Source organism: Bos indicus x Bos taurus, chromosome 22 (genome assembly GCF_003369695.1).
Source record: "Bos indicus x Bos taurus breed Angus x Brahman F1 hybrid chromosome 22, Bos_hybrid_MaternalHap_v2.0, whole genome shotgun sequence".
NCBI classification, from domain to species: domain Eukaryota; kingdom Metazoa; phylum Chordata; class Mammalia; order Artiodactyla; family Bovidae; genus Bos; species Bos indicus x Bos taurus.
In genome coordinates, this window is record NC_040097.1 from 17,908,829 (window position 1) to 17,936,534 (window position 27,706).

The 27,706-nt window shown below is 44.6% G+C and overlaps 2 protein-coding genes across 18 annotated transcripts in view; one reads left to right on the forward strand and one right to left on the reverse strand.

Annotated features, from left to right (window-relative positions):
• KCTD6 (potassium channel tetramerization domain containing 6) overlaps positions 1–22,980 on the forward strand; it is a 49,580-nt gene extending 26,600 nt beyond the window's left edge. The window contains exons 1-5 of one of the 7 annotated variants that reach the window (XM_027522744.1): positions 2,340–2,412; positions 3,087–3,233; positions 4,159–4,291; positions 18,394–18,463; positions 19,839–22,980. In XM_027522744.1, the coding sequence (XP_027378545.1) occupies positions 4,230–4,291; positions 18,394–18,463; positions 19,839–20,525 (819 nt within the window). In that variant the 5' untranslated portion in view covers positions 2,340–2,412; positions 3,087–3,233; positions 4,159–4,229 and the 3' untranslated portion in view covers positions 20,526–22,980. The other 6 variants (XM_027522748.1, XM_027522749.1, XM_027522747.1 and 3 more) reach the window with 6 other exon arrangements.
• A 1,115-nt stretch (positions 22,981–24,095) lies between these two features.
• Positions 24,096–27,706, reverse strand: part of ACOX2 (acyl-CoA oxidase 2) — a 30,740-nt gene continuing 27,129 nt past the window's right edge. For all 11 annotated transcript variants that reach the window (XM_027522528.1, XM_027522529.1, XM_027522535.1 and 8 more), the window contains one exon: positions 24,096–24,441. In XM_027522528.1, coding sequence (XP_027378329.1) covers positions 24,379–24,441 — 63 coding nt within the window. In that variant the 3' untranslated portion in view covers positions 24,096–24,378. The remainder of the gene's footprint in view (positions 24,442–27,706) is intronic.

Below are 27,706 nucleotides of genomic sequence, written 5' to 3' on the forward strand. Positions count from 1 at the left end.
TCGTGTCAGCCCAGAACTGGCTGGGCAACTGCTTTGTCAGAATGCATAACCACACACTCCTGTTGTCACTGCATTTACCATCAGAATGAAAATGAAAGTGTTAGTCCCTCAGCCGTGTCCAGTTATTTGTGACCCCGTGGACTGTAGCCTCCCAGGCTCCTCTGTCCATGGAATTCTCCAGGCATGAATGCTGGAGTGGGTTGCCCATTCCCTTCTCCAGGGGATTTTCCAAACTCAGGAATCAAACCCACGTCTCCTGAATTGCAGACAGATTCTATACTGCCTGAGCCACCAGGAAAGCCCATTTACCATCAAAGTCCAGTAAAAAATATTTATGATGTAGATACAAAAGTGGTGTGACTAAAATCTCTAAGTGAGCATTTATCTAGCATCTGGCATGTAGAAGGCACTCAATAAAAAAGTGTAGAAATGGTCAATAAAACACCTGAATAGCCCTAAAATTCTAAACATTATTTTTAAAAGCCTGCATATTGATTGATCTGTAGAGAATTTCAGAGCTCAGAGAAATGATTTCTCTCAATCTAGGTCACTATTTGACTGGCTTCAACATTTGCTGCACACACCCTTAGAATTTTCACGTTATCTATGAACTATCTATGTTATTATCAACATGTTTTTTAAAAATTGATTCATTTTAAAACCTATTCTAGCTCAAAGCAACAGTATCTGTGATACTGAGGGCTTTATGTCGTAGTTATTTTCCGGTATCTTAGAAAAAAACACAATTCATGTATCAACTAATTGTCTAGGTGACACCTGAACGTCTTTCATGCGCCACAGTTAGGAAACTGTAATCTTGCTATATTCATATTTATTCTTTTATGATAAAAAGCCAGTCAGACACAAACATACCATTGGATGTTGGCTTCTGTATGCTTCTCTATGAACATTTTATTAGAGGCAAGAGACAGCGCATCAGTGGTTGCCTGGGGCTAGAGATGGAAGTGAGGTTGGCCTTGAACAGGCACCAGAGGACTTTCTGGGGGTGATGGAAGTATCCTAACACTGGGTGGTGGTGATGTTGTACACTATATACGCTCAGTCATGTCTAACTCTCTGTGACGCCATGGACTGTAGCCCACCAGGCTCCTCTGTCCATGGGACTCTCCAGGCAAGAATACTGGAGTGGGTTGCCGTTTCGTCCTCCAGAAGATCTGCCTGACCCAGGGGTCGAATCCACGTCTCCTGTGTCTCCTGCGTTGGCAGGCACATTCTTTACCTAAACTAGCGCCACCTGGGAAGCCCCCTGCACACTGTATGAATTTAGAAGAATTCATCAAACTGTGTATTTTAAATGGATACATTGAGTGGTTTGTAAATTGTATCTCAAAGAAGAGGAAGGAGGAGGAGAAGTAAGAAAAATGGTGTATGAGGGAATTTCTGGCGTCCTGGTGGTAGCCTGTTTCTTGATCTGGGTGTTGGTTACAAGGTGTGTTTACTTGGTGAAAAATTCATCAAACCATTCATTTATGTTTTATGCACATTTGATATATGAATGTTATATCTCAGTGACAAAATTTACTAAAAACAAACAAAATCAGCCAAGGTTGGGGAGGGGGACACAATTCCTCTCCAAATGATAAAAATTTATTACTTTCCTATGTATTATTTTGTATAATCACATTACCCTGCCAATTTAGTCTCGTGACATTACAGGATCAGGTTTGGTCTATCTTTATAACAGAAAGGGTTATAAGAAGATAATATTTAGCTTGTTACACAAATGCTATAAGAATGTCAGTGGAAGCCATTGTTTCTTAATTATCCACTGCTGTTATCAAGATGGACAATATTCAACTTGCAACCAAAATAAATAGATGTCTTAAGAGACCTTGGTGGAACAATCACATCACCAAGTCTCAAAAAGTAACCCCCTCTCTTAGCCCAGTTCTCCTGCTGCCTGCCAGAGTTTCGATTCTATATTTATCTTTCCAGATCAGCAGTAGAGCAATTAGTTATTAGAATAAGAGCTACCAATTTATTGTGTGCCGACTTTATGCCAGGCTCTGCATTAGCAGAGTTTTTCATACTCTGATTGCCTCACTTCACTGTCATAACAACCCTGCCCCAGAGTTGCTTTATTCGACTTTATGATGGAAGAAACTGTGGCTGAGGGTCCAGACACATACTGCTGGTGACAGGGCCAAGTGAGTCAGCTGGAGCCCCACCCTGCGTGCTCCGCTCTATCTCGGAACCTGACGTCAGGCACAGGAAATCAGTGACACGTGTAGAATTCTGAATCCTGAAGCATGGCTCTTTACACGGTTACTATAGTTACTTCTCTACATGATGCTCTCTTTTTTTTTTTTTTTGGCCAGGATAACAATGGATCCAGTATTAGCCAGTGAGGTTTGAACCCCCACCATCATCATGAAACTCAAGGACATTTCAGTAGGTTTAAAATAATGTTCCTGCCTTTTAAATAGACCTTATATTTCAGAAGCCCCTGGGACATGAACAGATCCTTTTCTGTGGCAGCTTTACTAATATTGTTATTTGCTCCTTGTGTAAAACATAGGGGTTTTCGAAAGGTAATACAGCTATAGTTCAGGCAGAGTCCCACAGGACTCCTTGATAAAAGCAATGCATTTGGGTGTTGGGGGCGGGGTACACAGGTGTTCCCATAGTACATGAGGTTAGGGGGAGAGCATCCAGGCAGGAGGGCATGTGGAAAGAGAGGCCTTGGATGTGTTAAGAAGAAGAGACTCAGCCTGAGAGGGACTGGACAGAGAGCGGTGTGCTCTGCTAAGTGAATAAGGCTCTTGCTAAACTAGGACTCCCATGCCGAGGAAATGGTTTGGATTAGCAACAGGCAGGAGGGCAGCAGAGGCCTGAAATGTGTTACTGACAAGCATTTAGAGCACTGAGCTGTCAGGGAGGGTGAGAACTCAGAATCGGGAGTTGTCTTGCCTCCTGCGTGCCAGCTGGCCATGCCATGGTCAGGCAGTTTTCTTCCCTTTTGGCACAGAAGGACTCTCAAGGCCCGTGAACTTCTCACATGTGGCCCACTAAAACACTCGGGGGACTAAAGACAGAAGCTGACCTCCTGATCCCTTTAATTACAGAGTCAGAATGGTGAAGAGGCTGGTGACATCCAAGGACGACCACAGGGCCTCTCTCTCAACACTGGTGAGAACCAGATTCCTTCCCCTGGTTCTGTAGCTCCAAGCTGAGTTTTGGAAGCCGATTAAAGAGAAGATTAGACGTAATAGGTAATTAGAAACCTTATAAAAAGGAAAAACGCTCTTGTCAAATTTACCAAAGTGTCTCCATGGCTGGAAGTGGGGGAGGCGTTGGAAACCTTGCCGGCTGCAGGAGGGTGGCTCAGGGGCTGGGGCAAGCGTGCGGAGGAACTGGAGCCAGGCCCCAGGGTGGAGCCAGGAGACTGTTTAGAAATGGATTTCCCAGTCAGGGCAGCCAGTGGGCAAAAGGCTAAGGAAGCCTTTACCAGTCCCAGGAGAAGCTGAGACAGTGAAACCAGTGGCCCAAAGACTGAGGGGGAGAAAGGGAGAGACGCACACACAGAAGAGACAAGACCGAGCACCGAGAAAGGCAGAGTGGAGTGGGTTTCTCCACAGGCCATCCCCTCGGCTGTTCAGCAAACCTCAGGAGGGGTAGTTGGGAGGAGTTCAGCCAAATCTTGAAAAGTGAAGCATAAAAGTCGATCAGTCCTGTGACTCCTTGCGACCCCATGGACTGTAGCCCACCAGGCTCCTCCCATCCACAGAATTCTCTAGGCAAGAATACTGGAGTGGGTTGCCATTCCCTTCTTCAGGGGATCTTCCCAACCCAGGGATCGAACCCGGGGCTCCCACATTACAGGCAGGTTCTTTACCATCTGAACCACCAGGGAAGCCCTCAGCCAAGTCTTGGGTCCAGATAATTCACACAGCTGCTTTAGGGTCCCTTACCTCCTGAGGTCCCGAAAGAATGTCTCCATCCTGGGAGGGGTTGTGAGGAGGGTAATTGAATCACCCCAAGTGGCCTAATGTAGGTTTAGCCCCCAGATGACTTGCTTGGACTCTCCAAGCAGTTGGTCAGCATCCCCTAACTTTTGGGGGGCACCTTCCAACCCAGGGGATTTTCTCAGCCTCTCTTGGATCTTTGAGACATACACTCCCTCTCTGGTTCCCACAGGACCCCCATTTGAACGCTCCGCAGTCTGTTTGGGGGAACCTCCTGAAGGCGCACAGACTTTCTTTTTGCATATGCCTGGCCCACCCATCCTAGGGCCCCAGGAGGCTGCGGGGACTCTGGTGCCACAGTTGAGGTAAGGTGGCAGGGGTGCTCCCCGCTGTGGTAATCATCCAAGAGATTCATGCTGCTCTGGGGGCCACATTTCATTTGCTGGTTCCATTTCCCATCTTGTTCGAGCTTTTCTCTTTGGTGCTTTTTCATTTCTCCGCTCAGTAAACCTCACCACCCAGGCTTGTGGCTGGGGCTGTCCCAGGTGAAGCCAGACTCCCTGAATGAAGGCTGAGACACGGCCTGCTCTGTCAGCAAAGTCACATTCCACTGGGTATCTGACAGTCATAAACAGACTGAGTGTTTATGCTCAGTGGGGGCAAGCAGAGGGGATGGTCTTGGAGCCCAGGAATGGGGAGGGGGTGAGGCAAGGGAGGTCTCCCAAAGGAAGGGGGAGCCCGTTCTCATTCCTGCTAGAGTTCCCAGATAAAATACAGGACCACTTGTTATTTAGTGCAATATTTGTGACATACTTAAACAATTATTCGTTGTTTATCTGAAATTCAGATTTAACTGAGCATCCTGTGTTTTCCTTTGATAAACCTGGCAGCCCTGGTTTCTGATGAATTATACAAGAGTTAGCTGAGTAAACAGAGCGACTGGAGGGAGGGGCACCCCTGTGGCGGGAACAGCATGTGCAAAGACGCGGTGGTGACTGTGCTTCACTTAAGGAACTAAACATCGTCCAGGGGCAGAGAGGCATGGGGTTTGGGTTGGGGGGAAGGGAGGGCGTGGAGGGAATGCACTGAACTGTCACATGGGTGTCGAGCAGGTGCTCAGCGCCAGGCATGTGGCGAAGACCTCGGGTGCTGTTGTGAACCAAACGGACAAAACAGCTCCTGCTCTCAGGGAGCTCACGGTTCAGCTGAGAAGCAGTGAGGTGGACAGGAAAGGACTGACGCTGTGGAAGTTACTGCTGGGGGACGTCAGCTGGGCTGGGAGGTCAGGGAAGGCCTCTTTGGGGAGATGACAACGTGCTGAAGGAGGAGGAGATGGGCTTGCCCCGGGGGCTGGGGGAAGAGTGTTTTAGGTAAGGGAACAGCATGATGGCAGCCCTGAAGTGAAAATGTTTGCTGTGGATTCCCGATACCAGAGGGGCCGGGAAGGTGAAGAGCATGAAGAGGTGCCTCGGGAAGAGGCTGGGCCAGTGGGCAGGGGCCGGATCACACGGGAGGGAGGGGATGGGGACCGGCTCCCCAAGGCAGTGGTAGCCAGGGACAGTGAAGTTGAAAGGAGACAGGGTGACACAGCCAGCCCTGTGTTCTTGAAGGTGACTCACGCTGGAGAGAGGAGGACAGAGGGATAGCGTGGGGGCAGAGAGCGCAAGGGAGGCCTGGGTGGGGCTACGGCAGATGCCCAGGATGGACAGTTGGGTGGCTCGGCCCCGCGCAGTGGTAGTGGAGACAGAAAGAAAGGGAAGGCGAGATGGATCCCAGCTGCACTGAGGAGGAAGACTTGGCAGGGCTGGGTGATCTGGTGCTGGGAAGTGAGTGGGTGGGAGAAGCAGGCGTGACTCAAAGCTGCTGGTTTGGACAGATGGGAGGACGGTGGCGCCACTTGCCCAGCTGAGCTGGGGACTTGGGAGGCTTGGGGGTGGTGAGGCGAGAGAATTCAGGTTTGTACATGTCGAAGGTGAGAGAGCTGGTGGTGGACTGCGGAAGGGGAGCCAGGCAAAGCGGTGTTCAAACCTCTTTTCTCGGACTTGGCCGTGTGGCCTTCATCACCAACTTGACCTCTCCTTGCCTTCGTTTTCTCATCTGCATTCATGGGATGAGGTGGGTCGTCCTGCTGGTTGTGAGGGTGCAGCGGCCTCCAGGATTACCTCAAATGATGCTGTCTCCCGGTATTCGCTCCCATGCTGCAATAGTATTGGTCTGTGAGACCAAGAGACTGTGGGTGTGTCACTCAAGGCTAGGCTATGAAAGATGCAGGACTTTCCTGGTGCTCCAGTGGCTAAGACTCTGCGCTCCCAATGCAGGGAGCTGGGGTTCCAACCCTGGTCAGGGAACTAGATCCCACATGAAAATTACATGAGTTAGCTAGAAGCACATGTCTGTGCCCCAGCCAACAGCAGTCCTGACATCCAGACTGCAAGATCTTCTACCTACCTAATCCGCTTTCAAATTCTTGACCTTCAGAAACTGTAAGATAAAAAAGCATTTGTTGGGAATTCCCTGGCAGTCCAGTGGTTAGGACTTGGCACTTTCACTGCCCTGGCCTGGGTTCAGACCCTGGTCTGGAAACTAAGAGTCCACAGGCTGAGTGGTGTAACCAAAAAAAAAAAAAAAAAGGAAAGTTCATTGTTTTAAGCCCTTAAATTAAATTTTGGGACAATTTATCACGCAGCCACCCTGAAAATTCATTGGAAGGAATGAAGCTGAAGCTCCAATACTTTGGCCACCTGATGCGAAAAGCCGACTCATTGGAAAGGACCTTTGCTGGGAAAGATTGAAGGCAAGAGGAGAAGGGGATGACAGAATGAGATAGTTGGATGGCATTGCTGAATCAACAGACATGAGTTTGAGCAGACTCCAGGACATAGTGAAGGACAGGGAAGCCTAGCATGCTGCTGTTCATGGGGTCACAGAGTCAGACACGACTGAGGAACTGAACAGTAAGAAGTAGATAACTGATACAGAGGATAAAAGCATTTAGCATAGGTCCTTGGCACATAGCAGGGGCTTTAGCATACACAGCATTTATTGGTCTGGAGTTCAGGAGAGAGGCCTGGGCTGGAGGTATGGATTTGGGAGGGCTTTGGCTTTAGAGACAATAATGGCATTCATGGAGGTATCTGAGTTAGTCCACAGGGAGGGTAGATGGAGAAGAGGGTACAGCCTCAGCCAGACACCGGGGCATAGGAGTGGGTAAACCGAGAGGAGGAGCATCTTCATGAGTCTGAGACGGAGGAGGAAACTAGAACAGGGCTGGGGAAGAGGTTGTCCCCAGGAGAGTGTGGTCAGTGATGTCACTTCAGGGAGATCTGAAGGGTATCTTTCAGATTCAGCAACAAAGAGATTCCTGGTGGCCCCACAAGAGCTCTGCAGGTGGAGAAGCGGGCCCTGAGATCAGGTTGAATGCTGTGAGTCAGGATACAAGGGTAAACTCTCTACCCCCAGGCCCCAAATCAGGATGACCTATAGGAGAATCCTCTGGAAAACCCAAACAACAGAAAAATCTCAGTCTTACAGAGCCTGCTCTAATGAGTAGACACCCACTCCTTAATTTATTTTATGAGGCTCATGTCACTTTGATAATGAAACCAGACAGAGAGTATGATAGGAAAAATCGTAGGCATATCTTGTTCATAGCAATGGATACAAAAACTCCAAATAAAATATTAGCAAATGAAATCCAGTACTATACGAAGAAGAAAAAAAGCACACATCATCAAGGTGTGTTTATTCCAGGAATGCAGGGATGGTTTAATACAGTAAAAGCCATGATTGTAATTAACTACATTGGGGGGGAAATCTCACATTTGATAAAATTCACCAGGGCTTCCCTGGTGGCTCAGATGGTAAAGAATCTGCCTACAATACGGGAGACCCAGGTTCAATCCCTAGGTCAGAAAGATACAACACCCATTCATAATAAAGCAGAATAGTACTCCCTTATTCTGATAAAGGGAATCCACCAAAAATCTGCAACAAACACCATATTTAATGGTGCCATATTAGAAACAGTCAAGAACAAGATAGAAATGGCCACTATCATCATTATTCAAATTTGTGCTGGAGGTTTTAGTGCAGTAAAATAAGGAAAAGAAAATAAAGACTGGACAAGAAGATTCCAAATGTTATTACTTGCAGACTCTATATCTGCTTACATAGAAAATTCAAGAGCGCATATAAACTTATTAGAACTCAATTAGAACTAAAAGAGTTGCTGAATATAAAATTACAGATAATGAACCACATTTCAGTAACTATCAATATGTTATAAAATGTAAATTTGATAAGTTACAATAGCAATAAAACTTCTAGATATGTAGGAATTGTAGTGACACAACCACTGAAAAATTAATTCCTCTGAGTTTTTAGATGAGGAAATAGACGTCCTGAGAGGGGAAATGACTCCTTCAGGGATACCAGTAAGAAAAGGGCAGTTTTGGATTTTCATTGGCACCAAATCCTGGAGGTCTGAGTGTTGGGTAATGTCAGAATTATCTTTCTTAAAAAATAAAACTTTTTTTTCTAATTATAAATTCAGCATCCACGCACTCTAGAAAAGATAGAAAATTCAGAAGAACATTTGAAAGTAATGTCACTAATATTCCCATCCTACTGCCTAGACTATGATCAATGATTTGATATATTTCCTTCAAAATGTTTGTCTATGGATATTTACATTTTTGAAAATAAAATCAGGATTGTACCATATATACCATTGCGTGCACTGCTTATTTTTACACACATTCCCCTGTATCCTCACCTGGTCTTCTTGAATATAATGGTGCACTCAGGTATATTAATGAAGCGTATGCCATTTATGGAACCTATTCAGCCAGCCAGACTCCTCTGTCCGTGGGATTCTCCAGGCAAGAATATTGGAGAGGGTTGCCATTTCTTTCTCCAGGGGGTATTCCTGACCCAGGGATGGAACCCGCGTCTCCTGCTTGGCAGTCAGATTCTTTACCACTGAGCCACCTGGGAAGCCCACTGAGTTTTTCAGAGAAAACCAAATATCATATAACTGCGATGATCGTGCAGATAAACACCAGAGGCAGTCACATACTCGAAATGGTGACGCACAGGTGAGTTTCCAAGGCAAGTGGTTATACTGGTAAAGTTCAGTACAGTTCAGTTCAGTTGCTCAGTCATGTCCAACTCTTTATGACCCTATGGACTGCAGCACACCAGGCCTCCCTGTCCATCACCAACTCCCTGGAGTCTATCCAAACTCATGTCCATTGACTCAGTGATGCCATCCAACCATCTCATCCCATCATCCCCTTCTCCTCCTGCCTTCAGTCTTTCCCAGCATCAGGGTCTTTACCAGTGAGATAGTTCTTCACATCAGGTGGCCAACGTATTGGAGTTTCAGCTTCAACATCAGTACTTCCAATGAACTCTCAGGACTGATCTTTAGGATGCACGGGTTGGATCTTTTAGTCCAAGGGACTCTCAAGAGTTTTCTCCAACACCACAGTTCAAAAGCATCAATTCTTTGGCACTCAGCTTTCTTCATAGTCCAACTCTCACATCCATGCATGACTACTGGAAAAACCATAGCCTTGACTAGACGAAATTTTGTTGGCAAAGTAATGTCTCTGCTTTTTAATACGCTGTCTAGGTTGGTAATAACTTTTCTTCCAAGGAGTAGGCGTCTTTTAATTTCATGGCTGCAGTCACCATCTGCAGTAATTTTGGAGCCCCCCCCAAATAAAGTCTGTCACTGTTTCCACTGTTTCCCTATTTGCCATGAAGTGATGGGATGGGATGCCAGGATCTTCATTTTCTGAATGTTGAGCTTTAAGCCAACTTTTTCACTCTCCTCTTTCACTTTCATCAAGAGGCTCTTTAGTTCTTCACTTTCTGCCAAAGGGTGGTGTCATCTGCATATCTGAGTTATGGATATTTCTCCCAGCAATCTTGATTCTAGCTTGTGCTTCATCCAGCCCAGCATTTCTCATGATGTACTCTGCTGCAGCTGCTAGGTCGCTCCAGTTGTGTCCGACTCTGTGCGACCCCATAGATGGCAGCCCACCGGGCTCCTCCGTCCCTGGGATTCTCCAGGCAAGAATACTGGAGTGGGTTGCCATTTCCTTCTCTGGGATGATGTACTCTGCATATAAGTTAAATAAGCAGGGTGACAATATACAGCCTTGCCGTACTCCTTTTCCTATTTGGAACCAGTCTGTTGTTCCATGTCCAGTTCTAACTGTTGCTTCCTGACCTGCATACAGATTTCTCAAGAGGCAGGTCGGTCTGTTATTCCCATCTCTTTCAGAATTTTCCACAGTTTATTGTGATCCACACAGTCAAAGGGTTTGGCATAGTCAATAAAGCAGAAATAGATGTTTCTCTGGAACTCTCTTGCTTATTGTGAAGGAGAAATGGCAAAAACCCTATACCTGATCTCACCTGGAAAGGGATGGGGATTTGGTTAGCCGGAAGTGAGTTCCGTTTGGAAGGAATCTATGTTTGGAAACCAATTAGCTCAGAGACTTTAGGTAATTCCCCACTCTTGCAGCCTTGGCTTCCTTCGTGGTGAAATGAGGACAGTATTGGTGCCAGCTTCCTCTCGGGCTGGCTCCTTCAATCCTCAGAGCCTTTGCACTGGTCGTTTCCTCTGCTGCCCTTCTCTCCAGCTGGCTGTCTTTCCCTACTCCGCCCACAAAAGACTGGAGAGGTGACCTTATCAATCCCACAGAGGGCAAGGCCAGGAGTCCTGGGACCACAGTCCCAGAGTCCAGATCTTGTATAGTCAACCGTATCTGCAGCAGAGGCCCCCTCCGCTTATTCTCCATCGAATTCATGTACCTCCCAACATTTTATAATCATAACTTTTTTTGTGTGGTCATTGTTTTGTCGGCTGTTTACTTGGGTCTTTAATGTTTCTCCTTTCATTAGGAAGCCCCTCCTTCTTGGTGACCGCTTTACTCGCCAGGCCTGGCACTTGGTCGGGGTCCCTTAAGTAAAATGACAGGAGAAACTAGGCTTGAGTCCTAGCGAAAAGTGCCGGGGGCTGGGCAGATCCCCCAGTGCGGGCGGAGGCGGGACGTCGGGCGAATTCTGGGCGGAGCACGTGGGTCTTGGGCCCGAGCTTCGGGGGCGGGATCGGGCGTCGGGGCGGGGCTTCAGGACCGCCGCGGAGCCAGGATGAAGGAGCCGCCCAGGCTACGCCTGGTTTGAGTTTCTCCAGCCGCTCGGCCCTTCGGTCACTAGCCCGCGCCGCCGTTAGGGGGCGCCCGCGCCTGTGGCGCCGCGTCTCCGCTGGAAAGGCGCCGCCCGCGCCGGGCGGCAACAGCCGCAACTCCGGGCGCGGGCTCAGTCGTCCCTTCTGCCGCCGCCGCCGCCGCCGCCGGGCGCGGGCTTGCTCGTCCTCGCGCTCGCGCTCTCCGGCCGCCGGCGTCTCCCGGCCCGGCAGCCACCGCCGCCGCAGCGCAGTGAGTAGGGGCGGGCCCACGGCGCGGAGGCCCGGGGCTCGGGAGGGCCGGGCTCTAGCAGAAGACCGCGCGGAGCGGCCGGGCAGCGGGGTTGAGGGGAACCCGGGTGGTGGCGGGGCCGCGCTCAGGGGACCTTGGGGAGTCCAGGCGGCGCGCTCCGGGGCTGGCACGAGCCCGCCGCGGGCTGCCCGCGACCAGAGGCCGGCCTTGGGCGGAGGATCCGGGGCCTGCCCCGCTGGGACTTGCGGGTTCGGCGGACCCGGGTTCAGGGCTCGGGTGCGCGCCCCATGCCCGGGCCCCAAGTGTCTCCCGTCCCACGCCCGGGGCCCGGGTCGGGGTGGGGGACTCTGCCAGTGGGCAGCAGTGAAGCCGGGACGGGAGCACCTCGAGGTTTGCTGGAAAATGATTGATTGTGGGTGGTGCTTATTGGCTACAGTTTACCTTATTTTAAAGCCTGCGGCAGGACTTCTGAACCCTGCCTTAGGGAATTTTTCTGCCCCAAAGAGAGACTGACCGCAGCTGAGTTCTTAATGCCCAGATTTGTGTGTGCCAGGGCATTTTTAATGCTGGACGTCAGAGGTGATAAATGGCCATGGTAATGAGGAGCCCCTGAAGCACCTGCCGGGCTGTCAGTGGTGGAGGCTGTGTCTGAGGGGTGGGACTCGAGAAACGAAGCAGAGATCCTTTTTGGATATTGTGCTGAAGTTATCATGTTTCTGCAACTATACCAGTTCTAGAACAAGTTGGATACTTCCAGTTTTAGGGCTTTGTGATGGAAGAGGTTTGAGTGCCAAGAGACCCGAGGTAACTTGGTTTGGCTAAGAGCGTTTGGGGTAGCCTGAGCGTGTCTTACCGTTTCCCCTTGGCATGTTCATTTTCTTTGCTGTCACAAACGCCCGAGTATATGAACGATTCCAAGATAGGAAAGAAGGGAGGGGACAGCGTTTAGCACAGGGCTGAGCCCAGGACTGAGATGCTTTCAAATAAACAGATGTGTAGCTAGGAAAAGGAAAATCTCTTTTTTAACTTGCATGGTTGGTAGGTTGAGACAACTTGCTCTTTGGTCAGACCATACTAGTACTTCATTTTGCATAACATCATAAATATTAAGAATTGAGTGGTGAGGACTACCGTAGATGCTGTTTCTGAGGTTCATGTCATTTAAATTTTAATTTGTTGCAGCTTAAAGCATTACTGCATAAAGAAATTCTAGGGTGAATCTGTGAATCACTGAACGTGTCTTGGATTCTGATATTTGGAGTCTATTTAAAATGGAATCCAGATATTTATTTGGATTTGGCTTTGCCTTGGACATAATCCTGAGTCATGCTTTAGAGTTCCTTCCTTCTGTGATGAAGAGTTCAGGCGTCTGGTGGTCTCTGTGAAAGCCAGATGCTCTCTTTACCTGTGGTTCTCCCTTGTGGTGCTCCAGGAAAAGGAGGACTGATGAGGGAGACTGGAAGCACATTAAGTGCCCTCCTCTTCCATACTTGCCCGGTCTCCATGCCCAGGCTCAGAATTGCTTGTGTTCACTCGCAGGTTTCTCAATTAACCACAGAAACTGTATGTATGGTACTGCCACTAGCATTTTCACACTTGCCAGTTTACCCATAACTGTGGGTAAGTGATCTCACTTATTTTTTCTCCAAGCAGCAGCTGGGCAATACAGAGTGATTTACTCTGGGTCTTATAATTAGTAATGAAGCCAAGCTGGCTTAAGGATCCTCACCTGTGGCTTCTTCTCTCTCTCCTGCTCTGGCCTGCCCGTGACCTCAGACCCCAAGCCCCCATCTGTCACCCTATAGGCCAGGTGTTGCCTCTGTGCTGTGCTTAAGTGGTACTGTTCTTTTGGGAATGCGGTATTATTCTGTTTTATCTTACAGAAATTAAGGTAAGAGGAATGGTATGGTTTTGTGACTATTTGTGGTAGCTCTTCAGTAGGAAAAGTCACTTTTAACTTACAGCACCTTTTTTGTAGACCACATGGAGAGAGCAGAGAGAAAAAAGGATTCGTTTTTGGATGAAATGATCTGTTTGTGTAGTGGTTGTGGTCAAGCATCACCTAACACCATAATCATATTCTCCTTCTGTGCCTGGCTACTTAAACCAGCCTGTATGTGAATGTTAACCCCAAAGACTCCTTTAGATGTTGCGGAACTAGTTACTATAAAAAGTATTTCACTTTCAAAAACTCCCACATTTCAAGAACAGAGAAATTCAGCACAAAGGTGATTTTGAAGGTATGTATAGATGGAATTTCTTGAGTTGTCTCTTCTGAATGCCAGCCACAAAGATTTCAGTAGAAAGAAAGGCATTTTAAAAGGGCTACCTGGAAACTTAGGGAAGGAAATAGTGATGTGTTTATTATTTATTCAAGTTTGGAGGTGTGTATTGCAATGTGTAAGTTATTATGTAGGATAGGAGCAGGAGTTTTATTCCAGAGAATTCTTAGTCTGTAGCAGAAATGATAAGCCCAGAATATGTGTGCTAAATTAGTTCATCATAACCACGAACCCTGTAATTGAGTTCTGCTGTGGTAAGGAAAATGAGTTTCAGGGGTTCTTAAGTTATTCTTTAAGTCATTCACTTGTTGAATTGTGTGTTTTTCACATTTGCTAATGTAGAAAATTGTTAACAGTTTTTTTTAAGGCTTCCATAAATTCTTGAGTTTGTGTTTTCCTTAACATAATTATCTGCTAACACTACACTGTCAGAATTTATATATTAGTCATAATTAACCTTTGAAGTTGCATCTGGGTGAATTTTCAGAACTGCTGTACTTCCTTTGGGAACACTCTGCTGGTTGTTACCACATGTATTTTATTTGCACCAAAGATCAGATCTTTTCAGGTGAACTTGATTTTACAGGGTCAGAAGTCTTTGAATTTTTGTGTTTGGTTGCATTCATTGTTTTTTAAAACAAGTTTTAGTAAGGCAGGTCACTATAAAGGAAAGATGTTTTTCATTGGTACCTTCATGATCTCCATTCCTGTCTGTTTTTCTGAAATATTAGGGGTGTGTTCCTCAAATAAGACAGGCACATTTGATGCCCATTTCAAGAGCTTCCTTCTGCTGTCTGTCTCGTGGTCCTTCAATTTCTCATTAAGTCCTCCACTGCTGAGTGCCAGAAGGGAGAGAAGATGAAAAGCAAATGAATCATTTCTAATTGTTAACGGCTCTGGAAAATGACTTAGTAGAAGAGATTGAAGCTATTCTGGAAATTCTTTTGCACTGTGTTTTATTTCATTCATCTGCATTGTCTCTAAGATGGTCCTGCTGCTGCTGCTGCTAAGTCGCTTCAGTCATGTCCGACTCTGTGCGACCCAATGGACGGCAGCCCACCAGGCTCCCCTGTCCCTGGGATTCTCCAGGCAAGAACACTGGAGTGGGTTTCCATTTTCTTCTCCAGTGCATGAAAGTGAAAAGTGAAAGTGAAGTCGCTCAGTCGTGTCCGACCCTCAGCGACCCCATGGACTGCAGCCTACCAGGCTCCTCCATCCATGGGATTTTCCAGGCAAGAGTACTGGAATGGGGTGCTGTTGCCTTCTCCTAACAGTCATCAGTTCAGAGGTTGATTATCCGGCTATTGGTTGACCAGGAATGTCCTTGCTTTTTTTGTTTGTGCTGTATCTGAGCATCTCTACAGAGGATGTTTAGAAGTAAGGCATAGAGATAAAATGTAAATTAATCATTACTATTTTTCCTGCTCTATAGCTCTTAAGTGAACATTTTCATTTTGAGGGTACAGTTTAGTAGTTGTTGAAAGTGACTGATAGTAACTTCATCTTATTTTGATGTATCTTATACGGGAATGAAGGGAGGCTTTTGGGTACTTTTTAAAGAAATATGGACTTATGTAGATCTCCATAATTACTTTCCTGAATTATTAAGCTTTGAGGTTTTATTACATCTTTGTACAGGAATAGAACCTTGCCTTTTGCTGTAGAACAGATTCAGGAGCATCATCTAACTGTGTGTGTGTGATTGCCCAAAAAGCTATCTTGTTTTGATTTAGCAGTAAAAAAAAGAAAGGATTAATAGTGGACGGTCCTTGCATAACAGCCGTGACTTTGATGATACGTGTTTCTTCGTTTGTTTTTTACTTGTCTTTGGTCTCCTTTTTTTCTTTTTTGGCATCTCCGATGTCTTATTCAACTGTTTGGATATTCGCAGAGTGGAGTTGTTTAAGATCGAAGATAGCAGTCTCGAATCACACTGGACAGTAGGTCCTTGCTATTTTGCTTCAAGGGAATTTTACAAATCCATGATAACTGCTCACTTTGGCTGAGTTACTGTTATATTTGTAAATAAACCTTTACTAGGTGGATAGCATTAATAGATGGCTGTTAGGGGTTTTTAAGTTAATCCTTTGGATTTCTCATTTCTTGGATATTATTCTTTCAGTTTCTGTTGGAGGAAGAGGTTTGTGGAAAGATTTGGACTAAGAATCAGAAAACCCCAACTCCTGTTCAGTTATTTCTAGCCATGGGCCCTTGAGCAAATCTCTTAAAGTGCCTCTTTGTTACATCTCCGAAAGTGGAAAGTGAAATTCACTTAGTCGTGTCTGACTCTTTATGATCCCATGGACTATAAGGTCTGTGGAGTTCTCCAGACCAGAACACTGAAGTAGGTAGCCTTTCCCTTCTCCAGGGGATCTTCCCACCCCAGGGATTGAACCCACGTTTCCCGCATTGCAGGCAGAAACTTTACCAGCTGAGCCATGAGGGAACCCCAAGAATACTGTAGTGGGTAGCCTATCCCTTCTCCAGGGGATCTTCCCAGCCCAGGAATCGAACCGGGGTGCCTTGCATCGCAGGCAGATTCTTTATCAGCCGAGCCACCAGGGAAGCATCTCCACTGCTACTGCTAAGTCACTTCAGTCGTGTCCGACTCTGTGCGACCCCATAGACGGCAGCCCACCAGGCTCCCCCGTCCCTGGGATTCTCCAGGCAAGAACACTGGAGTGGGTTGCCATTTCCTTCTCCAATGCATGAAAGTGAAAAGTGAAAGTGAAGTCGCTCAGTCGTGTCCGACTCTCAGCGACCCCTTGGACTGCAGCCTACCAGGCTCCTCCATCCATGGGATTTTCCAGGCAAGAGTCCTGGAGTGGGGTGCCATTTCGTTCTCTGAATTATTCACATTCTGCTTACTATATCAGGGATGTTGTAGAGGAGCCCTCAGCCCTTTACTTAAATTCTTTCTTTATTCTAGAATCCCCTTTCAGGTTGTCCAAACATTCCTGCTGAGTTCCATTGAGACGATCCCTTCCCCAAAGTCCTCCGTTTTCATGTTTGGCGTTCTCGCTGGCTCCCAGAGCTCTCTGCTGGTCCATCTTTTATATGGGACCTTCGAATTCTGTACTTGAGTTGTTGCGTGTGGCCCTTCTTCATAGACTGAAAGCCCTACCTGGGCAAGGACCATACTTTCCTGTTTCTGTGTATGTGGATTGCACACAGGCCCCCCACCTCCCCTTCTACCCTCCAGTGAATGTTGGTCGACTGAATTATTTTTGAGGCTGCCAGTAATGAACCCTTTGGGTGATGGGAGAAGGCCAGAGGTGGGCATCTTAGCAGAACTTTTGGGTGACTGACCTTTTAAATCACTCAGTTGTTCCATCTGCTGATCTGTCTGTTGCATCAGTAACTGAATTAGGTGCACATAATACAAATTGGTAAAAACCTGTTTCTTGGTTCTCTTAAAATTCTGTTGTTGAAGTCAGTCAGAGGAATGAGAGATTGTCATCGCAGCCCTGCATTTGATGTTTGCTCCATTTCTCACCCTATAGCATGTGGAGCCCTACCTATTCCCAGCTGCTGAGTGTGGAGAAAAACTGACCGCACAGTTGTCTGGTTTACATTTTAGCTTGTTTGCTTTGAAGAATTTGCAAGGTAGAGAAATGGATGCTTGAGGCTCTGATTTCAGCCCCTGCTGTGCTATGCAAATGTTCTCTACATGCCTGAGTGACCTTTTGAGAAAGAGCCTTTGTGATCTTCTGTAGCCAGGGCCTGTTCTGGGAATTAGTGTGCCAGATTCCTCTAAAAGTGGGAAAAATGAATCTGTTAAAAAAACAAGACCAAACAAACAAACAAACAGTGCTTTTCCTGGTTAAATACCCTTAAGTCCATGTTTCTTATTGTCTCTTGCCAAAGCTTTTGAAATTTGCCCTGGAGTTTGCATTGCCGGGAGGTTTGGGGATTAATGTGCGTGAAGGAGAACGGACTGAAGCAGTTCAGGAGCTGAGAAACTGTTTAAGTGCTTTTAAATTGTAGATAAAAATAAAATAAAAATGGCATCATGAATATCTGGGTGTTTATCAATGTCTTCAGGCTGTCCCTTCCTAAGTGCCAGCCTAGTGACTCTCATGATAGATTGGTAAGGTTCTTTTCTGCCCCAAATTGTGCTCTAATGGTTCGGCATTTAACTTGTTTTGTATTTGTTTTGATTATTGTAGAAAATGAAATGTAATTAGGTTTTCTGTGTTACAGCAGAGCTACGTTTCTGGTGTATTTCTCTTGGAAGGAGATGCTAGTGTCTTGGAGGTTTATGGTTTTTAATGCTTTTACTAAGATGTTTAGTTTATGTAGCTGAAATGCTTATGAAAAAGAGTGTACTGTTTCCCTCTGTTAACCTTTTTGATAAGGATCGTCATAGTTTTGTACCAGATAAGGTTGTAGGGTTAATCATAATGTTCTCCTGCAGGAATTCTAAAAATTGAATTTTCAGAGAAGACAGGTAGAATTTTAATAACTGGTTTACTCCCTAGACTCTCTACCTTCCTCTCAAAGTTTAGGATAACTCTTTGCTCTGTATAAACATTTGCCAGTCTCTTAGGTACCCATTGTGGTAAGGATGTCGGGGGACCCCAGAAGACCTTTGGGAAATTGTTTCTCCCCTAGATCTTTGCCTTAGAACAAAGATGAGTGTTTCTCTGGTGTTTGGCCTGCTGTTGGGTGAGAAACCTGTCTTCTGTTTTCATAGTGATATGCACTGTCTCATGTCTTTTTCTCTTCCCCAAGGTTCCCTGGAACCTGGGCTCCCCGAGACGCAGCACTGGAGCAGATGGATAATGGAGACTGGGGCTATATGGTGAGAGGCTTTTGAGGATGCGTTCTGAAGGCTGGCAAATTATTCCTGTGTGTCTTTTCTCGCTTCATATGTATTCTTAGGTATAATGCATCTCAATGAGAATGGAACTTACGAATGGTACAACCCTTCCCTCCCCCGCAATTAGTTCCTGTGTATTTTTGGGTGTTTTAACTTTGGTGTTTTTAAGTAAGCCAGCTCAGCGTGGACTCTCCATGTAACTTGTAATAATCACTGTGTTTTTGGTCTTAAAGTATCTTTCTCTTAAGACGCTTGCTTCGTAGAGTACTGACTGGTAAATGAGTGTGCGGTGGGTGACAGTCGGCAGGCCATTTTCCTGTGGTGGGAGGTTAATGGTTGAGAGCCACTTGCCCGCTGGTACTTTTCTTTTGCATGTGCATGTGTCTTCCTATGTTTTTTTTTTTTTCCTTTGGTAAGAAATGTTTTATTCGCATATTACCTGTCTTTACCTGTCTTGCTTTATTTCTTAAGTATGGTTTTAAAAGCCAAAGGTATGTATTATTTAGAGAAGCTTGCTTTTCAAAATTAAAGGTCAGATTGTGACATTAATGTTACAAAAGTGATTATACTATCAGATTATGAAATTTGAAAGCTGCTCTTAGCCTTTGGGTATGTGAGAACCCACTCCAGTCTTCTTGCCTTAAAAATCCAATGGACAGGAGCCTGGCGGGCTGCAGTCAGTGGAGTTGCAAGGAGTTGGACATGACTTAGAGACTGAACAACAACAAAATATATGAGATTGTTTTGACCAAACTGTGTATTTTAAGTTAGTATTTGGCACTATTTCTTCCATGAAAAGTTGAGATTAAGTCCACACAAACTTTTATTTTTAAAATTTCATCTTAAAAAAAAAAAAAATTTCATCTTTTCCCTTCTTGAGGGGGAAAAGACAAAAATACTGAAAATAGGTATCTTTATGTTATTCAATCATTTATATTGTTTTATGTTAAATTGAATTAAGAAACATAGAAGTTTTTTTTTTTTTTTTTTTTAAACTGGGGAGAAAATGAGTATATTTTAAGTTTCTCTTCCTCTTCCCATAATATACTCTAACCTGAAAACCTCTAGACCCTGGGCCTGAAATTAAATGGCTTCGGAAGTCATGCCCTCCTTTTTCAGTGTAAGGCTCTGAAGCGGTGGACATAGCTCTTTTTTCTGTTGGAAGTGAATGTTCGATCCCTTCATCTGGGTGGGTTTCTCACTGAAACTAAAGCTGTTTTGCATCAGTGGCTTGCTGGATGTGCTGTAGCCTGAATCTTGCGCTTTGCTTGTTGCCACTACTTTTCTTAATTGGTCAAAGTTAGGATTTAAGAAAAATGTATTTTCAGATGACTGATCATGTTTTAAACAATTTCAGATGACTGACCCAGTCACGTTAAATGTAGGTGGACACTTGTACACGACATCGCTCACCACATTGACGCGTTACCCGGATTCCATGCTTGGAGCCATGTTTGGGGGGGACTTCCCCACAGCTCGAGACCCTCAAGGCAATTACTTCATTGATCGAGATGGACCTCTTTTCCGATATGTCCTCAACTTCTTAAGAACTTCAGAGCTGACCTTACCCCTGGATTTTAAGGAATTTGATCTGCTTCGGAAAGAAGCAGACTTTTATCAGATTGAGCCCTTGATTCAGTGTCTCAATGACCCCAAGCCTTTGTATCCTGTGGATACTTTTGAAGAAGTCGTGGAGTTATCTAGTACCCGGAAGCTTTCTAAGTACTCCAATCCGGTAGCTGTCATCATAACCCAGTTAACCATTACCACCAAGGTTCATTCCTTACTAGAAGGCATATCAAACTATTTTACGAAGTGGAATAAGCACATGATGGACACCAGAGATTGCCAGGTGTCCTTTACTTTCGGACCCTGTGATTATCACCAGGAAGTCTCTCTCCGCGTCCACCTGATGGAGTACATTACAAAACAGGGTTTCACGATCCGCAACACCCGAGTGCACCACATGAGTGAGCGGGCCAACGAGAACACGGTGGAGCACAACTGGACTTTCTGCAGGCTGGCCCGGAAGACGGACGACTGACCTCAGCCCTGGGGGAGGTTCCTGGAAGTGGACTTCCCAGGACATCCAAGAGGCTGACTTTTTTTTTTTTTTTTAAATCACAGTGTGAGATTTTTTTTTTAATATTTGTATTTATTTGAAGGCATTGGGGACCAGAAGGAAGTACTCCTCTATATTTTGTTCCCTTCACCCCAAGTGTGCATGTGCCTGTTCCGAGCCTCCAAATACCGTTTTTTTTTTTTAATACAAAGAAGTCTGAAAATCATTATGGTCTATAATGATTTAACAAAGCTTTTTTTTTTTTTTTTTGCAGTGCTAAAATGATTTCTGATTAAATAGCCCCTAAATCAACTAGAAGGCTAAAAATGCAGGAGTGAAAGAATAAACAGAGTACTCATGATGCCTTGGGGAAAAATCAGAACATCATGTAGACATCATGTAGGGTGACCTAGTTTTCAGACCAATAAGCAGTATTGTAATATTAAAGGAAAACTATTCCAATCATGTAAAAGTACTTGTTAAGTACTGCTTTTTACAGTTATGACAACTGTTTCTTTCTATGCATATAAATCAAGCAACCAAATATCTGTAGCCATGGAGATGTCTGACTAGAAATATTTATATTGGATTCTGAATACAAAACGTCCCTGTGGTAGAAATCTTAACATCTTATGCCTGGTGCAGTATAATTGTCAAGTGGTACTGTCTACCAGAAAAAAAAAAAAAAAACAATAAAAATTGAAATATGAGAATTAGGTGTGTATTGGTTGATTATTGTTAAGGGGGGAAATCTTAATCCTTGTCTAAAAGGTGAATTGTTTTATGTCCTAATAAATACTGCCTATAGCATGTTTGTATTTGATTCAGAAGGACCCAGTGGGAGCTTCAGGGTGCAGTTTATGGAATTCTACTGTGCTGTCAAGTCAGGAATTGATGAAATTACTAGTTTAGTTTAAAACAGCGCATAGTTGGACAGCGAACGTACAGCTTGACAATTTTTTTTCCAATAGGACTTATTTTGAAGATCATAGATTTTTCTCCGGTTGTCATTGCTCTGTGACCCTTGTTCTAGCTTTGTATTGAGCACAGGGACAAACCAACTCGAGCCATTTTATTCTCACGTATTAATGGTGACCCATGAATGCAATTTATTATTAAGATTAACTTTCTGAGGAGAAGGAAACTGGAGTGAACGAAGGATCTAGAACAGTTGGAGATACGGTGTACTTTTATTTATTTCACTGTAGTCTTATTTTGCATAGTTCATTTGATTCTGTTTCTTGGAAGTTGCTCACAGGAAGGATTATGTTAACTATAGTGAAACTTCCTAGTTTACTAGAACACCTTTTAAAAGACAGTTCGGAAATTTCCCTGTTGTCTAAGGGAGGAGTAGGGTTCCGAGGCTGTGCACCCCAGACTCCCTTTTCTTTGAGAAGATTCTGAAATTCTCTTCTTTAAAAGGAGGGTGAGAACACTGTCTTACATCCGTGTTTGCCCACTTCGTTCTGAAAATTTAAGGTTTGACAAGTGACCAATATCTAGAAACCTGTAATTACCCCCATTTTCACCGTTTTCAAACTAAAATCCCTTAACGTTAACTATTGGTAGGTGGCTGTGGTTTCATAAGTATGAGGTTATCATTTTAGAAAATTGTCTCCTACTTCAAATTGATTAGGGGTTACCTAAAAAACAAACAACAAGGAAAGGAACAGCTTAGCCAGTCAACGCATTGTTAACAGAGGTGAATGAAAGATAAAATTAATTTGGACTGAAAACTGGTATGAAGTATGACTATTAGTTGTTCCAGGGTTTTAAGAGTTAAACGTTTATGAGGCCTCTCCCTTGTCCAGATTACTGGAGATAAGTTTGCTTTTGGTAAATTTTCTAAGATTTATGTTATTAACGATTAAATGATTATATGAGTATATTAGGAAAAGTAGCCTGCTGAGGTTTTTTGCCATTTGTTTGATAATATTTAATTTTGCGTGTGTTAACTTGGGCAGTTGAAAATGATGTGAAAAATGTAGCGTGGTTATATTTGGATAATTTGAGACAGTTATGTCTTTTATGAAATTTTAAATGATTTTTATTGTAGAAGAGTTGATTTTTAAACATTTATGTTGTATCCCTAGGGCTGTTTTTTTTCTTTTCAGGTTTTAAATTGAAGTATAGTTGACATACAATATTGTGTTGATTTCAGGTGTACTACATGGTGATTGGACATTCATATTCATTATGAATCGATCAATCACGGTAAATCTGGGGATCATGTGTCACCAGTCTCCACAGTGTTGCTGACTGTACTCCCTGTGGTATCCGTTACATCCTGTGACTTATTTTATAACTGAAAGTTTGTGCCTTCTATTCTTTCACCTGTGTCCTACCTCCCCAACAACCACTGCTGTATCTTTGAGTCTCTTTCTGTTTTGTTTGCTCATTTTTTTTTTTGATAGAATTTAATAGAATTGAAATTATATGGCCTTTGTCTGTCTTTTGTCTGATTTATTTTACGTGGCCTAGTACTCTCTAGGACCGTTGATGCTCTTGTAGATGGTACAGTCTCATTCTTTTTTACGGCTGAGTAATATCGCTGTTTATGTACACCATAATTTCTTTGTCCGTTCATGTGTTGGACTCTTAGATGGTTCCCATATCTTTGCTGTCGTAAATAATGCTGCAGTGACTGTAGGTGTACACAGGTACCGTTCAAGTTAGTGTCCTTGTTTTCTTTGGGCACATACTCAGAAGTGGAATTGCTGGACTGCATCATAGCTCTATTTTTAACTTTTTGAGGAACCTCCATACTGTTTTCCACAGTGGTTGCACCAACTTACACTCCCCTCCAACGGTGCACGAGTGTTTTCCTTTCTCCATATCCTTGCCAGTACTTGTTATTTATTACCTTAAAATTTTTTTTTTAATTTATTTTTAAAGTATTTATTTATTTGGCTGTGCTGGGTCTTACTTGTGGCATGTGGGATCTAGTTCCCTGACCAGAGATCGAACCCCTGCCCCCTTGAGCTGGAAGCAGAGTCTTGGCCACTGGACCATGAGGGAAGTCCCTATTTCTTATCTTTTTAGTGACAACCATTCTGATTGGCGTGAGGTGATTGACATTTTATTTAGACTATGGCAAGTATATACACTTTTAGAAGAGGATTGTGTATGTGCGTGTGTGTGTGTATCAGAGAAGGCGATGGCACCCCACTCCATCACTCTTGCCTGGAAAATCCAATGGGCGGAGGAGCCTGGTAGGCTGCAGTCCATGGGGTCTCGAAGAGTCTGACACGACTGAGCGACTTCACTTTCACTTTTCGCTTTCACGGAATGGAGAAGGAAATGGCAACCCGATCCAGTGTTCTTGCCTGGAGAATCCCGGGAACGGGGGAGCCTGGTGGGCTGCCGTCTATGGGGTTGCACAGAGTTGGACACGACTGAAGCGACTTAGCAGCAGTGTGTGTGTGTGTTTTCTTTTAAGCCCTGGGATGAATACATGTGTGCTGTGACAACACAAGTGATAACTAATAGATCTGTTGGCTTTTGCTAGATCTAAAGCAAAACCCTGGGATTTCACAAAACAGTTGCTACAAATGGATAGTGCTTTGTTTTTAATTGTGGGAAATTTCAAACATTCGGAAGTAGAATAGTGTAAACACCCACGTACCCATTGAACAGCTTTAACAATGATTCACTCCCCCTGTTTCTTCCCCTGGATTATTTTGGAATAAATCAGATATTTCACATGCTTCAGACTGTCTCTGAAGGATAATGATTCTTTTAAACAATACGTGCATGTGTAGTTGTAGATTTTAAGGACACCTGCGCCGTAGCATGACGAGCACACGGTGCTGCCTCTCCAGTGCTGCGGGTCGTCTCAGAGCCTGGCTCTCCGGCCTTGTAATAGTGGTCTTATATATTTCTCATAGGCAGGGTTCCCCTGTGAGTAGAAAGAAGTGCATTATTAAAACAGACTTTTTCTGCCAGGATTAATGACTTTCACTTTCACATTAAGTTTGTAATTTCAAAACAGTAATGTTACATAAGATTCTTAATTTTTAAATGTATTTTTAAAATCCATTTTGTGATGAACATATGGGGAAACATTTTTTTCCAAAGGGCATCCTTGCTTTTCTCATGCAGATTTCAAATTGTGGATGCAGGTGGCCAATTAAAAAAACACAGCTTACCATTTTGCTTTGGGGATTTAATACAAATAAAAGGCTTGACTCTTTGAAATTGAGCACATTAACCAAAAAACAAGAAACCAGAAGGTGGAATGAAATAAGCAGCGTTCTGTGTCAGAATTGGGTGTTCTTAATATACCTTGTTCTCTCTCTCTAAAAATATTCATCTATTTATTATTTTTTGGCCCCATCGCACAGCATGTGGGATCTTAGTGCCCGACCAGGGATCGAACCTGTGCTCCCTGCGTTGGGAGTGTGGAGTAGTCTTAACCACTGGACCACAGGGAAGTGCCTACCTTATTCTCTAATGTGATGTCTTCATTTCACTGCTCTACCCTCATCTTTTATGATATTGTTTCACTTTTTTGCCTGTCTTGAGCTGAAACTGTAAGCTCCCTGATGACAGGGGTTCTCCACTGTGTCCTCAGCACCTAGCATAGCTTCTGGTATACCTCATATGCTCAATAACTATTTGTTAAATGATTGAATGAGCGAATGAATCGGTAGGTGTGTTGAACATCTGGCAACCATTTTAACAGATTTCTACAGTAGAATAATTGGGGGGGAGATAGGATTCTTGTTTAGAAATTATCCCCAGTGGTGTCTCTACTGCTTGCATCTATAGGTAATCTCTTAGAGGAGTTCTAGTGGGGAAGGGTTAGGGTCACTGCAGATGGTGACTGCAGCCATGAAATTAAAAGACGCTTACTCCTTGAAAGGAAAGCTATGACCAACCTAGACAGCATATTAAAAAGCAGAGACATTACTTTGTCCACAAAGGTCTGTCTAGTCAAGGCTATGGTTTTTCCAGTGGTCATGTATGTGAGAGTTGGACTGTGAAGAAAGCTGAGCGCTGAAGAATTGATGCTTTTGAACTGTGGTGTTAGAGAAGACTCTTGAGAGTCCCTTGGACTGCAAGGAGGTCAGTCCTGGGTGTTCACTGGAAGGACTGATGTTAAAGCTGAAACTCCAGTATTTTGGCCACCTCATGTGAAGAGCTGACTCACTTGAAAAGACCCTGATGTTGGGAAAGATTGAAGGCAGGAGGAGAAAGGGACGACAGATGATGAGATGACTGGATGGCCTCACCAATTCAATGGACATGGGTTTGGGTGAACTCTGGGAGTTGGTGATGGACAGGGAGGCCTGGCATGCTGCAGTTCGTGGGGTCACAAAGAGTCGGACATGAATGAGCGACTGCACTGAACTGAGTGGGAAAGGGGAACAGCCTTTTGCAGTTCATTACAAAGAAACGGGCTTGAGATAGCATCCAAATCAGGGGGAAAGACGGAAGACACCGAGGAGAGAGTAAACCATGAGAGTGCATCCTGCTGTCTGGGTTAGAGCTCAACACTTAACCTCCCCTAGACAGAAGAGATGCTTCCAGTTCTAACACATTTCACTCAGCATAGCATTTTCCTTTTGGTAGGAATGTCAGGGAAATAAATTCCCGTTTGTACTTTTGTGTCTGACGAGGCATATTTCAGAGTAGCTTTCATTTAAATTGATTTGAAATACCTGTAGTGTTCCTTTTTCTGCTAGGGCAAACGAGGGGGGCAAATGTCTCTTTCTGCAGTTTCAAAATTACCTACAGCAGATTAGACAATAACTCTTTAAAAGTGCTATTTTGGTAGTCCGTAGAGGAGCTGCAAATGTAAGATGAGGGGGCTGAATATCGGTAGTCAAACAAGTGTCATTTCAACTAGCTGGAAACAGTCCTTCAAGGTCAGGTGTGAACTCACGTTCCTGAAATCAGCGTGTGAGCAAGAGCCACACTGCTCTCCCTTTCCCCTTTTTAGCGAGGTGAGGTGCACTGGGATGGCGGGAGTGGCGTTACTGTGTGTGCAGCAGGGTCCTTGCCCCCTGTGCAGGTCGCAGAACCATGTTCATTTACTCCGTAATGAAAGCATCTACTCTGGTAGACCCTGGAGTTGGGACGATGAATTCCATCCTTGTTCACAGTCAAGTGGCAGGAGATCGGGGAGGGTGCCTGGGGTGTCGAGCATCCACATCCCTACCCAGTGTGCTGATGCCCTGGGTCAGTGACGCCCCTCACTTAGACAAGCCTGCAGCCATACAGTGTCCAGAGTAAATTCTTTCAAGAAGAAGGGTAGAAACAAGTAAAAGAGAGTCCCCTCTGTTCTTTGGTGAAGATGAGGAACAGGAGAACTGGCATGCTTCCTCGCATTGCTGCTAAAGCAGCTTTGAGCTGGATATGGCAGTGCTCCCTGACAGGTGTTAAGGCAGGGGAGGTTTTTCTCTCAAGCATCAAAGGGCATGTGTGTCTCTTTAGATCACAGGGGCTAATCTAGAGGGATGGGATCGCTGTAGCTCTTTGCCAGGGTTTAAACGTTAGAAAGTAGAGATCTAATCATTAGAAAAAGTAACATAATGTAAGTAGCTTGACTGTGCTAACCACTAAATGTACAGTCTTTAGGTAAGTTCTTGATATTTCCTTGCTGAGTTAGAAGGGTGCCTTCCTGGAGACAGGGAAGGACCGAAACGGATTGGCCTTCTATCTGATAAGCTTCTGGGGGGTAACTGGTTGTGGTGCAACTTAAGATAACCATGTTAAATTAAGCTGTGAGGTATGACAGGATGCAGAACGTTAAGAGCAAGTCTAACACCATGCTAAGTGTGAATGGACGCCTGAGAGGTGCCAATTTGATGAGGTGTTAAGACACTTTTTCTGAAATTTGACAGAAGAGGTAAAAAAGTAAGCTTCATCATCTGAATAACACATTTGCAGTATAGAATTCAAAATAGCCTGTTGTGTAGCTATAGTGAGCCTTTGTTTTGATCATCTGTATCAAGTCAGCTATTAAATGTTGGTTTCCCAAATTCTAAATGCAGGATCCATTTCTCTCCTCCAGTTAATGTACCCATTGATTCCTCGAGGCTCACAGCAGAGAGTCTGGGACCCTGGCCCTAGGCTGTTAGGATTTATTGGGTCCTCCGCCGCCTTCTGTTAATGAGTTCTGGTGGTCTCTGCTAGGCCGGCTGGGGATCTTTTCACCG